This window comes from Erpetoichthys calabaricus, chromosome 9 (genome assembly GCF_900747795.2).
Source record: "Erpetoichthys calabaricus chromosome 9, fErpCal1.3, whole genome shotgun sequence".
Taxonomy (NCBI): domain Eukaryota; kingdom Metazoa; phylum Chordata; class Cladistia; order Polypteriformes; family Polypteridae; genus Erpetoichthys; species Erpetoichthys calabaricus.
This window is the reverse complement of record NC_041402.2, coordinates 121065634-121081307: the sequence shown is the minus strand read 5'-3', so window position 1 is coordinate 121081307 and position 15674 is coordinate 121065634. Positions and strand designations below refer to the sequence as shown.

The 15674-nt window shown below is 36.6% G+C and overlaps 1 protein-coding gene across 1 annotated transcript in view; it reads right to left on the bottom strand.

Annotated features, from left to right (window-relative positions):
• The window catches only part of banp (BTG3 associated nuclear protein), a 377911-nt gene that overhangs the window by 347432 nt on the left and 14805 nt on the right, over positions 1 to 15674 (bottom strand). The window contains exon 2 of the mRNA XM_028810115.2: positions 5765 to 5843. Coding sequence (XP_028665948.1) covers positions 5765 to 5834 — 70 coding nt within the window. The 5' untranslated portion in view covers positions 5835 to 5843. The remainder of the gene's footprint in view (positions 1 to 5764; positions 5844 to 15674) is intronic.

The following is a 15674-nucleotide window of genomic DNA, read 5'->3' as shown; positions in this document are numbered from 1 at the left end:
ACTGTAATTAACCTGATTAAAAAATAATTCAGTCTCAAGTTATGTGTTTTACACATTGTAAATTGAACTGATATTATCAAGACACTGCCACACCAAACTGAACTTATACTGAGATACCTACAAAATTTATAGGGCCATATTTGTAGCTGGAATTTTGTAAAAATTAGAACACCTTTCTTTAAGTGATATTCATTAAAGCTGAGCATGCAAATGTTATCTACAGTATAATTTCATTGCAATAATTTATTTAAAATAGTATTAGGTATACTATATCATAATCTATAGCTCTTATGCACTGTGGCAACTTAGAAAGACTAATAGGTAGTTTAATGAAATATTGCTTTTGCATTGACCATACAGTATGGTACAGCTATGCTGTAAACAATTACTTTGTACACTTCCAAAACATGCTTTCTATCAAAATAATTTGTATAACTACATAAAAAATAAATTCATCAACATAATCATCTAATCATTACACCATGACCGGAGTAAAACACCTTGTATAGAATTCACACTAAAACATGGCGTACGGACAAAACTACAAATGTGCGTACACACAAAACAATTCAGATGCATAAAATTGCGTGTAAGCAAAGTTCTACACACCATCCCTTTATAAATCCCAAAAAATGTGAATTTTAAACGCACATGCACATGCCTACAGCCCCACCCTGACTCCTCCCCAAATTTAGTATATTTGAATATGCCAATCAATATAAATACAGGGGATCCTCAGGTTACAACATCACGACATATGACGTTTTGAGTTTATGATGCTCACTCCCATAAAAACTTAAAAAAAATTGAGACAGGAGTGTTTCGGATTAAGCTGTTAGCATCGTACTTACTGACTTACGGGGGTGAACTAGTTTGGTTGCGGGTGGTGAAAGTACGCGGCGTATGAGTGAGGGAGTTGGAGAACTACAGTAGTTTGGTTGTGTGCTGCGAAAGTACGCAGCGTATGAGTGAGGGAGTCGGTGAACTACAGGTAGTTTGGTTGAGTGTGGCACAAATGTATACTGGCGACTTTTTGGCTCTTATAATGGCTTCTAAACGAAAGTCAGAGTCTTCAGATGGTAGTGCTTTGAAGAAGAGGAAAGCCATCACGATGGAAGTGAAACTAGATATTTTAAAGAGATCAGAAAAAGGAGAATCAGCAACGAACATTGGCCATGCGCTAAGCTTTAACTGCTCTACCGTTAAAGACCGTATCATACAGCATGTATAGGGATCAGCCCCTGTGAAATCGACTGTGATTACTAAACAGCGCAGTGGAATAATGAATGATATAGAAAGATTGCTAATTTTGTGGCTGGAAGACCAGCATCAGCGGCGTATACCAGTAAGTCTAATGTTGATTCAGGAGAAGGCTAAACGATTGTTTCAGGCAATAAAAAGTGAAAAGAGGGAAGGGAGTGAAAGTGAAGAATTTGTGGCTAGCAGGGGTTGGTTCATGCATTTCAAAGCTCGTGCCAACTTGCATAACCTTAAGGTATAGGGTGAAGCTGCTAGTGGGGATGAGAATGCAGCAAGCACATTTCCTAATAGGTTGGCTGAATTAATTAAAGAGGGGGGCTACTGTGCTGAACAAGTGTTTAATGTTGACGAGACAGGCCTTTTTTGGAAGCGTATGCCTAATAGGACCTATATCACCAAGGAGGAGAAGACAGCACTAGGCCATAAAGCTGGCAAGGAGAGACTGACTTTGCTTCTTGGAGGGAATGCTGCAGGTGACTTCAAACTAAAGCCTCTGTTGGTGTACCAGGCAGAGAATCCAAGGGCACTAAAGGGCATTTGGAAGGGTCAAATGCCTGTTGTCTGGAGGTCTAACAAGAAGGCATAGGTGACACTCCAGATTTTTGAGGAGTGGTTTTCCAGCCATTTTGTGCCAGCAGTGGACTACTGTGTTAGCAAGGGACTACCTTTTAAGGTAAGCAACTGATTGAAGAGGAAAAGATAGAAACCCCAGAACCCAAGAGATTTACCACCAAGGGTTTGGAAGAAGGTTTTTCTATGATAGAGGATGGGTTGGCAAAATTTCAGGCTAAGGACCCCAGCGATGACAGATTCAGTAAGGTCTACAGAGCTGTTATGGATGCCTCGCAATGCTATAGGCAGATTTTGAAAGATAAGAAATCATCAACCTTCCAGACTAGCCTGGAACAATTCTTTAAGAAGGTACACTCTAAAAAGAGAAAAAGGGCTCTTTTTGATTTAAGGTAATTTTAGTAGTTGTAATGAACTATATTAATATGTTTGTTCACCTAACATAATTTTTTGCCTTACTTCAAATTAAAAAACCTTGCTGTCGCTTAATGTAACTTCTTCTATTTAGTCTAAAGCAAAAAATCACTTTGGAAACCTTGCCGACTCCGACCCCTGTGATGTCACGTCCGGGCTCGCACCAATGGCAGAAGACCTACATGAGCCCAGCCCTTTGACATCACTTCCTGCCTCCACCTTTTCCATATTCCCTCAGTTCTGTTTGGACTCGGTTTTGTGCACATCAGTGCTGTATTATTTTGAAAAGCAACCCAAATTATACGGGTGGCTGCCCCAAACCTTTATATGACTCTGTCTCGAGTTTGTGACTATATATATATATATATATATATATATATATATATATATATATATATATATATATATATATATATATATATATATATAGTAGCAGTAGAAGCGTGGAGCCACCTCTTGAACCCTCAGGTACCACTCCAACCACAGTGTAAAAGCACAAGACTTATTTATTTTACAATAATAACGTGCACCAAGCACCCTCCACTCTACACTCATATAAATCACAATAATACACAAATACTCTTTCCTCCTCGCCCAGACACTTAGCCCTCCTACCTCCCAGTTCAGCTCAGTGTCTGGGCTTTCCCACAGTCCTTTTATATCCCCTGACCCGGAAGTGGTTCCTGGCCAAACCCACAAGTCCTTATTCCCTCCGGGTCAGGGTAAACAGTCCTTTTCTTCAGCCCGGGAGCACGTCGTTCCTTCCTGTCACGTGATGATGACGCACTCCCGGGTTATAGGGCACATAAGAGCCCACTAGCCCCCCTACAGCGACTCCCGGTGGTCCCCAAGGTATCCAACAGGGCTGTGTATACAAACTACAAAGTCCATGAGGCCCTGCTGGAACTCGGGGCACGATCATGCTGTGCGGAGGGCTCCTCCTGGCGGCCTGGTGGTGGCGACCGGAGTCTGTAGCCGGCCGTCCATCACAATATATTATATATATATATATATATATAAACACATTTTATGTATACTATATAATGTTATGTAATGTTCAAAATATAAGGTGTATTTAATATATGTATATATAATTATTTCAAATAGATATTTCATGTATAATTTATAAACATTTTTTGTGAAAAGCTTATAAAAAATATTGTGTATTTAATATGTATATATATGTATTTTTTGTGAAATGTTTGTTCTGAATATTTACAGAAAAAACATGTTCAAGGAATGACCAAAAAATTGATTTTTGTGTTGCAAATATTCAGTAATAAATCTAAAAGAGTTTTGCTATAGCTGGTTCAGTAACATTCACCACCATTAGATCAGTTTAAAAACATGTTTCATGTTTGAAGGCACTGTACAAAATGTAGCACTAATTTTAAAATAAATTTGCTTCCATTGTTTAAAGCAAAACATTGTTGTGGTTTGTTTTATTAAAAACAATTTCACCCTAACAAACAGTGAATTCAACACCAGAGGCCTGCAACAGATCCTGTACCCTCTACATCAGCTGCTTCTCGAGATGAAACACCTGTAGTACAGGTAGAATCATCTCCAGCTTCCTCGTCCCAATAGGTCACTCTTTCCCACCTTGCAATGCTCCTTCCAGTGTGCAAGACAACCACAGGAATAAAGGAATTTTTTTTACACTCATTTTGTGTCATTTTTTTCTGTTACTACAGTACAGTGTACAGTACAGTATATCATTATTTCCTTTTTCTGTGGCTTAGGTGTGTTTTTATGTTCTAGATTATTATTTTACAATTGTGTTAGGATAGGTAAGTTACTTAGGCTAGGGTGTGTTTCGACTTACACCAAAATTCAGGTTACATCACTGTTGTAGGAACGGAACTGTGTCGTAACCCAAGGACCCCCTGTAGCCCTTTCCGTTCAGTGTTTTGTCAAAAGACAATGGCAAAAGCACGTGGAGGAAAGAAGAATTTCAGAGAATGCAAAATGAAGGTCCTTCGAGGTTGTCTCTCCATGTGACCAATCGCCACAAAACAAGCATCTATACTAAATGTAAAACCAGCTGTAGGTTTAGAACATTGATTCTTCAAAACTTTTAAGGAACACTGAAAAATCTTCATTATCCATGTTAAATTATTCCATTTATTATTAATTATTATTAAGGTTATTATTATTATTATTAATTATTCCAATATGCCAGCCCCAGTAAGCACAGAGCACAAGGCAGGAACAATCCATGGACGGGATGCCAGCTCATCGCTACCGCTACAATGTTTAATGCTTAATTATTAACAGTATACATTATTTAAATGAAGTTAATTTATCTGTAAAATGTAATATACATACTTCAATGCACTTCATCATAAAAATGATAACCATTATAAATCCTAGTATTCTAACAGCACACAGCTCCAAAAGGATAGCTCTTAGAACTCTAAATCTACGTAAAAGCCAGTTATCATCATCTATAAATATGCACTGCTCTTCTAATTCTTCCAATTGTGATGGTTTCTAACAACACTAAAGCAACTACGGTAGTTGGAATAGTCTGGCCATTTAATGTACCATTATACAGTATTGTTATAGAATGATTGCAATCAAGTGCCTTAAATTTGTAAATGATTGCAATTAATGTCAGTGTATTTCATAAAAGCCACATCATGGATGTGAATCTTAAAAAGAAAGGGAAATGACACAGAAAAAGTAGCACTGCTTTGGCATTGGGTGCCACCTGTTTGCAAAACCGAGCAGAAATATGCATACCCATAGTGTGAGGCTGCCAAGAAAATGTCAAGTGGCTTTAAACCAGGTTTACTTTTTATGCATCTCGAAGTGAGCGTGGTAACGGGCGTACGCAACATTATTGTGCATAAGCACCATTTATACATGAGGCCCAAGGCTATAAGGAAGTCTACCCTAGTAAAAAATGAGGGCAATCAGCAATCCATGCTGCTTAAAAGAACGATTTATTTTGCTGCACTAAGTGCTTTTCCTTTATCTTGTGACCAATTTTTTAATTACTACTATATATTATGATTTCTTTTAAGTAATCAAAAATGGTCAAAATACCTTATTAAAACCTTAACAAAAGGCAATACAAAATCTCTTGGTTTATGCATTGTAAGAACCTAACTAAACAGATTTGATGTTGTTCGACTTAATAAAAAGAATATTCTCTGAGAAAGAATATGCAACATGGAAGCAATCTAACAAATAAAACATAGTATTTATGCATTAATGTTTTTAATTATATCTGAGCCATTGGCTAATTTATTGCTTTAGAAAGTACAGATTATACATTTCAAAAAATCTGTTTATTTCACTTGGATTAGTGAAACTGAATAAGTGAGTATAATTATGCACAAAGGACAGTGTATTAGAAAAACTGGGTGCATAGTAAAAGATATGCAGAACAAGCAAATGTTTTGTACAATTGACACTTGAATAGTGTTTTTAGGAATACAGTACAGTTATAATTATTGTTATAATACAGACCTTCATTTACTTGAAAAACACGTATCACAGAATCTGTGCTTACCTGGATGGTCTTGGCTCAGGTCTTCAACTGCAATCTGCACCATTTCTGCAAGGTCCTGTTCAGACATCATTCAGGTAGCCTAATACACAGACAGATAATATAAGTGAGGTCCACAATACAGTTTACTACGCCAGCTTTGTTAATCAACTCATCTCCAGAATTAGTATTTAGTTGTATGTTCAAAACACCTCCCAAGTTTGTCACCTTTACAGTTTACAAATTCTGCACACAAAATGTTCTAAGAACCATTATAGTCAAGATAGTATTATCTCTGGTAAATTGGTTTAGGTAGACATGGACCAATCATCAAGACTGATCAAAGTAAAATTAGATGATCTGTTTCTAGGACATGGATACTGGTAACCACCAGTGCAACCAAGGCTGAAGGTGAGATGGCAAGCATTTGTGCTAGAACCCAGTAGGGCTCAAACAAATCACATGGCTTTGCCATAGAGATTTAATACCTGTAAAAGCAAATTTTGGTGTTTTTGTTGCAATACAACTTGGGCCGAGAAGAATTTGCATGAAAGATAAAGACAGATTTGACCCTCACAACAGAAACTGGATCTTGGCACATGAAATGTCACCTTACTAGAGCAGAAACAATTAGAGAACCTATAGGAGGTTGACAAATAAACACTGTATAGACACTGGCAAGCAGTATTGGATATAAGGCCAAGCACTTTACTATGGGTATCACATCACCCCTGCTGCTGACATGACCCAAATGAACAGGATGCTGACATTAGTGGGGGCAGACACAAATCCATAGATATACAGTATGCTGTGGAATTACAATTTTCACAGCCAGATGAGACAGTCTAGGGGACATTGAGTTTTGAGTTGAAAAATGTTGTTGTTTACAGCTATGCTACCTGCTTATAAATAGTTAAAAAAATTTTAAAAAGTAACCACCTACTAATTCTGTAGCGCTAATATAAAAAGTCAATCCTTAATGTGTGGTGAACAGAGAAACGTAGAGGGTCATAATTAGGAAATGTGCCTGATTTGAAACCGAATGATCATCAGGTATGGGAACTCCGTTAGAAACACAGTCGGTTTAAAATGAACCACTTGTACAAAAATAAATTTATTAAAAAAACTACTTTGTATTTTAAATACTTGACTTTGCTCTTGTGTCATTTGACATCAGGCTATATTATACTGTATGCACATTTATGTAAAACAGTAGATACTAAGTTACATTCTGAAAACAAGTTGGCGCAATAAGTCAAGACATAAACTGGACTGACACAGATGATACAAAAGGATTGTGCAGGCAATCCTGGAAAACCCGGGCAATTACTTCAGCAGTCTCCTCCATACGAGCCTATTTTGCATTTTGGAAGAGGCTAGGACATAAAATCTAAAATATTCAAAATATTAGCAGCAAAGGTAACTGCAAGGAGCTTGGACTGAAAACTGAGCAGTGCCTGATGTGTTAGCAGTCCGAGGATCCTTAAGGGAACACCAAAATTGAAGGAAGCAGTCAAGTCAAAGTAGGTGGTTTTCCAAAAAATGTTAAAATAAATATTTCTGGACCTGCATGCCAAGAAGAATTCAGCTGCAGTGCTGGCAAAAGTAATGGCCTGGCAGTAAGTTTGCCGAGGTCAAGAAAATTACTTTCCAAAAGCCATTCAACAACTCATGAAAGGAGGACAGGTATTTAAAAAGCCTGTTTCCAACAGTGAATAGGAAATATAAGGATAATACTTGTATTTGTAAGTAATATGTTGAGGAACTTGAAAAACAAGGAATAAATCCATCTGAAAGGGATGCACCTAATTCAACTATATATTTTTATGACTGCGATCAATGAAATGATCGACAACTTCAACAGCAGCATGATTTCTGACGTCAATTGGATCAGATCAAAAGTTAGAGAAATCATGTAAACTGTTGGAAAATCTTGGCAAAGGAACTCTCCGAAGATGTATGAAAAGTAGGGATAATACTTGTTGATTAGAAAAGGGTTTCCAATTTTTGAAAAGCAGAACAAAGATTTTGTTCTATTTCCTGAAAAGGATTTAGGTCAGGGTACTTGGAAAGATTGTTCAAGCCCAGATTCAGAAGGTGGACTACAAATATTTGTTTTTCTTTTTTCCAATTCTGCCTACATGTTTTTGTGGATGAGGAGCATTAAACAGAGTTCCCCCAGTTATCTGTTAATATTCAATACAAAATTATGGGGTCCCAAGGTTGGTGCCAGGTCTCATGCAGTTTCTGCAGGTGCAGAATAAGAGATGTCTCCAAAATCTTATCATCCTGGGAAAGTACATTGTACTGATCATGAATAGGATATGATTGCACAGACAAGTGTCGCATCTATAACATTTGAAGATGGTGCTGTCTTTTTGATCTCTTAATTGCACTACCTGGTGTATGAGTTGTTTGCTGTTGGAGTCTGGAGTAACCAGGACAAGAAGCAATGCTTCAAAATCTGAGATGAAGTTTCTCTTCAGGAAAAGAACCATTTGCTCTCTGTCAGTAAGGGTAGCTTACCCAGGTGAAAGTGTTTAAATACCTTAAATTCAAGTTCATGATTTAAAATAAGGAGGAAAGTGATATTCATAAACAGACTGTGCAGCAACAGCAGCAATACTATGGCCATAATACTGATAAATGGCAGTGGAATGTGACAGGAGTATTTAGATGAACCTCTACCTATTCTCACCTTAATACAGTCATTGTATAGTGACATTATGAAAGAAACCACAAATACAAATAGGCAAAAGGAAATTTCTTCTGTAGGGCTATGGGATCAAACCTTGCAATATGATTAATTAGTAAATAATTATGACGGATCTCCAAGTAAAGTGAGTACTGTGTCAAGACTCAAAGGAATAGTTTAGATAGTTTGGTCATGTGGGGAGGAATCTTTCTAAGCTGTTTCCAAAGTAAATGCCCTGGAATAGTAATTGGGCCTGGAAGTAAATGGGAATTTTCCATGAAAACATGAGGATTGGTACTGATGATAGGTCTTTTCTGACCAGTCCTGCTTATCAAAACCACCATCAGCAAAAACAGTTTAGAAATGAACATTACATAAACAGTATATACAGAAGTCTATTTAAGCATATTTTTGAGCAATGGAAAGAAAGCAGTTAAAAATAACACAAAAAACACAGCCATAATCAAATGCATATACTTAGCTGTAGATCAAAGACAAACATAACTTTTTTTGTGTAAATTCCATGTAATGATCAAAGTGCTGATGTTTCTATTTTGAAATAGACATGAAGGTCATGTTTAAGATTTTTTTATGCATGCTTATTTGCAACTTGCTCTGAGAATTAAAATTACTTAATTTTTTATTAACAAATGCATGTCTTTTTCTTTTTCATGAAAAGGTTAAATTCATGACCATTCAGGCATCTGTTTTGCATGTTCGCCAATTTTATTCCAGTAACCATCTAGACTTTTGATCCTATATTAAATGAATCACATGGGGAAAAAACACCAAGAACTACTGCATTCCAAATTGAACAAAATATCTGCATAGAAAAACATACCAGTTACAATATATAAAAAAATATAAGAATGCATTAGTTATTAAATGATTAAAAACAAAAAAGTTCTATGTAAAAGTATAAAATTCAACTTATAAGGAAAGATTTTACAAAATAATCTTCCTAGAGACGGTCTACTCAACTTGTTTAGGGAGTACAGAACATTTTCTTCTGAAACTTCTTAATTGTAAATAACATTATATAATAATATTCTAATAACTTTAACTGAAGGGCTCCTTTTATTTTCCTTAAAACATAAATGTCTTAAATATAAATCTAGGCATTCATTTTCACTACCCAGCTTTTACTATGGCAGCAGGAACCAGATGTGTCTATTGTAGGCATGTCATCCTTAAAAACAAGCCCACATTGATTTATAGTGATGAAAGGTAAACTGCATGTCTAGGGTGAGCAAAGAAACAAGAGTTAAAAAGCAGCCCATTTTCATCAAGTCTCTCAGTATTACTCCTAGGAATTGCACTAAAAAGTCCGATTAGGGTAAGAATTTGTTCTACCTTAGTAGGACATGAGAAGTATTTATGAAATGTCCCACTCTAACTCCCAGCTAAAAGTAAGAGTTTGCATTTGAGAATTAATTTTATGGTAGCTTGAGCTGCAAATCAATGCCCATTATGACATCTTGAAGTTTTCCTGGAAATCGTCATAATGTTTTATAATTTTTTGAAACAAACACTATGGCTTCATCAAAAAGATAAACAAAAAATGATAAAAGAAGAAGAAAGGAAAACAAAATAAGGTAAGATATTTTGCTGAGCTGAACATAATTGTTGCCAACTAAATAATGCTGCAACAATCACCGAGACACCAAAAGAGAGTAAAGTCTACAGCTGTATTTTCAAAAGAATCACATTCCCACTGTTATGGCAACACGAAGTGCCTTGAAAAGTAATACTGTAGTTATACTAAAACTACCCATGGCTAAAAGTCAAATTCATTCTTCCAGTGTACTGTGGTGAGCCATGCCCCTCTTGTTAAATGCAAAGCTCAGCATACCAATATGACATTTCACTGTCAAACACCCTATCTTCAGGGTAATATGAAGCTATACAAAACAGTTTGCATCCATGACCACCTGTGTTGATACTTTGATATCACTTGAGATTCACATATGCATGTTATCCACTCTTGAGGCAATGATTTCTATGTGCATGTTTGCTTTAATATTACCTCACGTGGAGTGGTGAGGAAATTATTAAATTACATTTTACATCATGAGCTGTAAGGGCATTCAAAGTTTGGTACAAAACCCAAGAAATGGATGGTTGTGATATAGCCAAATCATGCTATTACAAAGCTGCATTTTATATGTAATGTTACCATCACTTTAAATTTGGCAAAGAAAGCGTGGCTTCTCCGCATAGATTGAGAGATCACATATCATACAAGATTTAATATGAATATTATTCCATCTATATCCATTATTCCAATCTACAGTTTATCTCTTTACTGGTTCATTGTTGTCCAGCATTTCCAAAACGTTTCCCCTTTACTGAGATATGTGTACCGATGTCTTCCTGAATGCCATCTTCTGGCAGCTTCTAGCAAGTTATGACAGCTTGCGAGTTTTCCTAAGTCCTGGTGAAGTTAGGAATAGTTTCTTAAATTAGGAAAACAGCTAAATTGCTTTAACTCCTACTTCTAAGTGAAGGGCCAAATTTATATCACTCTTAGATTTTTGAGCCAGTTGGAACCATTTTTCTATTCTGAGAAAATTGGTAAATACGGGCACAGATCAGATATTAAAATGAGATGCCAGGACCTGTGAAGCTGACAACCACACCACAGTGAAACAAGGGAAAGGAATAACAATCTAACTGAAAAATGAAGACCACTCTTGAACTTGTCCTGGAAATTAAGTCATGCATATGCTCTTTAAGATTAACAAATGTTTCACTTTTAAATTATATCTTAGCAATCACAGCAGTAATTAAGTTTTAGCCTAATAACCTACACGTCACTTCTCCAGATAAATTCCTAAACCCGGTGTACAGGCCCTCAGAGGAGGAGTCAGAGTGAAATTTGGTCTGTTTCTATGGCCAAGGTCAGTGTCTCAAGACTGGCATAATGGAGTGGTGATTTAAAAAAATGGGATGTGCCATTAATTAGGCATCACTCTACTCAGCCCCCCACCCCCACCCACCGGAAATCTTACATCAAAATACTAGAACAAAAACTTTATCCAACAGTAGAAACTCAGTTCCACAAGGAAAAAAAGTGGTTTCTACCCAAACTGTGGTCAAGTGGATCAACTTTTTGTCCTAGCACAGATATTTGAGGGATAATTGGAGTATACCAATCCCATCTACATTTGTTGTGCAAATTTAAAAAATGCATCCAACTAATGCAAACACAACATTTAGTCTATAAGACTTAGTAATTACAAAAGGACTAAAAGTTGATGTGAAGCAGATCATTGATATTGGTCTATCAGACCAGTTTCTCTTACTATTTAATATAGAAATAATGATAGAAAATATTCACAAGAAGCATATTGTTAAAAAAAAAATGCTTCTTTGATTCATCTGCAGCTTCAAAATTTACAAATATTCTAAGCAGCCAGTCCATTTGTAGTGCTTACTACAATAATGATAATAATGTAAATAGTAAGGTGGAAAATTTTAATACTAAGGTAAGAGCTGCTGCTGACATAGTCGCACCTGAAAAGATAGTTAAAAAATCTTCTAGCACTGTTACACCATGGAAGACCCAAAGAGTGTCTGATCTAAAGAGAATATGCCAGAGAGCTGAGCGTAAAGGGAGAAAAACTAAACTGATTATCCACTATGAGATATTGAAGGTTAAAATAATAGAATACATCAACATAGTCCATCTTGAGAGGCGGTGTTATTTCTCTAGAATTATAAATAACAATGCTAGTAATCCCAGAGTCTTATTCTCTACAATTGATCGTCTGCTAAATCCAGGTCACTTAAAGGAATGCCTCCAAAATACTTCCAATGAAACTTGTGAGGCTTTTGCTGTATTTTTAAATAAAAAAATTAATGATATTAGAAATAATATACTGTAGTACATCTCCCGAATACTGATCCTCTTAAACCCCAGTACTCTATTATAAACAAATGTAATTCTTTCACCAGGATATATTAATTTATCTGATTTATATAAAATAATTTCTCAACTGAGACCCTCCACCTGTGTCCTTGATCCAATACCAACAAATTTTTTCAAAGAAGTATTGGACGTGCTAATTGATTGTATTCTTGACATAGTAAACTCGTCATTAGATACGGGGGTCTTCACAGACTTTCTTAAGACTGCTGTAGTTAAACCCCTGCTGAAGAAAAATAATCTTGACTCCTCTGCTTTTGAAAATTTTAGACCTATTTCTAACCTGCCTTTCTTAAGTAAAATTCTAGAGAAGGCAGTCATTATGCAACTTAATGATCACCTCAATAAACATGCCATTCTTGATAAGTTTCAGTCAGGTTTCAGAACTAATCACAGTACAGAAACTGCACACGTTAAAGTAGTAAATGACTTGCAGGTAAATGCAGACAGAGGCATCAAGTGACTCAGTGAGAACCCTAACTACAAAGAGGACTATTTCATTTATGTTAGGTAGAATGCCCAGATGAGACTGGGCAGTCTCGTGGCCTGGAACCCCTACCGATTTTATTTTTTTTCTCCAGCTTTCTGGATTTTTTTGTTTTTTCTGTCCACCCTGGCCATCGGACCTTACTCCTTTTCTATGTTAACTAATGTTGTCTTATTTTAATTTCTTATTTTGTCTTTTATTTTTCTTTTCTTCATTATGTAAAGCACTTTGAGCTACTTTTTGTATGAAAATGTGCTATATAAATAAATGTTGTTGTTGAGGCAGTGTATCTGTTCTCATCCTCTTAGATCTGAGTGCCACATTTGATACCATTGATCACAATATTCTTAGAAATTGCCTTAGTCAGTGGGTCGGCCTCTCTGGCAGTGTCTTAAATTGGTTTGAATCCTATCTGGTAAGTAGAAAATTCTTTGTTAGTTCTGGTAATTATACTTCAAAGACACATGATATTCTATATGGTGTTCCACAAGACTCTATCCTGTGTCCGCTGCTCTATTTGATTTACATGCTTCCATTAGGTCAGATTATCTCAGGACATAACGTGAGCTACCACAGGCTATGCCGCTGACACACAGCTGTATTTATCAATAGCACCTGACGACCCCGACACTCTTGATTCACTAACACAATGTCTCACTAAATAAAGAGAAAACAGAAATGTGATTGGTAATAATGGATATAATGAGGTTATTAGAAAAACACCTGATGCATTTGGATTAAAAGTCAAGACGGAGGTAAAGAATTTAGGGGTAACTATTGACTCTGACCTGAATTTTAAATCACATATTAATCAGATTACTAGGACAGCATTTTTTCACTTAAGAAATATAGCAAAAGTTAGACTTCTTATAACATTGCAAGATGCTGAAAAATTAGTTCACACTTTTGTTTTCAGTCGGCTAGATTACTGTAACGCACTCCTCTCAGGACTACCCAAAAAAGACATCAATCGATTGCAACTAGTGCAGAATGCAGCTGCTAGAATCTTAACTCTGAAACGAAAATTCGAGCACATCACCCCGGTTTTGATGTCACTACACTGGTTACCTGTGTCATTTAGAATTGACTTTAAAATACTGTTTATGGTTTACAAAGCCTTAAATAATCTCTCTCCATCTTATATTTCGGAATGTCTTACACCTCATACTCCAAATCGTAACCTTAGATCTTCAAATGAGTGTCTGCTTAAAATTCCAAGGGCTAAACTTAAAAGAAGTGGTGAGGCAGCCTTCTGCTGTTATGCATCTAAAATCTGGAATAGCTTGTCAATAGGAAATCGCCAGGCTAATACAGTGGATCACCTTCAAACACTGTTGAAAACACATTACTTTAACATGGCTTTCTCATAGCTTCATCTTAGTTAAATCCTGATGCTTTGTATATTCAATTAATTATCATTATTCATGGTGGTTCCAAAATCCATGCTAACCCCTACTTTCTCTTCTGTTCTTTTTCCGGTTTTCTGTGATGGCGATCTGTGCCACCACCACTTAATCAAAGCACTGTGATGTCCTTACATTGATGGATTAAAGGCCAGAAGTCCACATGACCATCATCATCAAATTCTTCCATGAGAACCCTGAATACAATGAGGACTGATTGAGGTCATTTATGTTAGGTAGAATGACTAGAGGGGGCTGGGTGGTCTTGTGGCCTGGAACCCCTGCAGATTTTATTTTTTTCTCCAGGCGTCTGGAGTTTTTTTTTTGTTTTTTCTGTCCTCCCTGGCCATCGGACCTTACTTTTATTCTATGTTAATTAGTGTTCCCTAATTGTAATTATTTATTTTGTCTTTTTTCTCTTTCTTCATCATGTAAAGCACTTTAAGCTACATTGTTTGTATGAAAATGTGCTGTATAAATAAATGTTGTTGTTGTTATAAATACTAGCCAACCCGCGGCGTGGCATACGCCGCATATTTATTTACTGATGGGTGAACACTTTCTGAACGACACAGTGGTCCAAATGGGATGGGTTTGAGGATACAACTGTGAGTGAATGAAAAGATGGAACTCTGGAGAGGGCAACATACAATTGTCTGTGACTGAAAACTGGGTTTGGCAGATACAGGCATATCGTTTTGAAAGTTTGTCCCTGTGCCTTATTAATTGTCATTGCAAAGGCCAATCTAACAGGAAATTTTCTGCGTGTAAAAGTAAAAGACAAATTTGAATCTGATGGGGTCAGGGATATCTGGGGAATAAGGACAGTTTGTGAGGTAGCAGCTGCGATAATTTTACACTCCAGTACATTGCGGTGAATGCTGGTAACAGTCCGTCTAGTGCCATCACAGAGACTTCTTGCTGGCATGAGGTTTCTGAGAAGCATGACAACTGAACCTATTTTAATTTTGAGTTTATGCGGAAGCATGCCAGTGGGAGTAAGACTGTTAAGAAATTCTTCGGGGAATGAAACTTGATCTGCGGGATCGTCTGTGACAATGGAGGCAACGCTGGTAAAAGTTACTTCGTCGGTAGGGATAAGTTTCAGTACTTTTTCATTAAGGTGTAGCGAGTCTTCGTTGGTGATGCTTAATATAGCTCGCGTACTAAGTTGTTCCGGAGTCACAGTTGAGAAACACTTTTTTAATGAGTTTTAAGCACAGGGAAAAAATGAGCATTTGAAACATCCGTAATGTAATAAACTACCAAGAAAAGTAACATTACAACAATGCACGCTACAAACTGATCACTGTAAACAGAAGTGAAAACAAAATCAAGCCCGGTGCATTTTTTAACTGCCTTCTCTGCCTTATGCGTTCAACCCCCCCTCTCTCTCGCGCATGTGTCTCTCTCTCATGTGT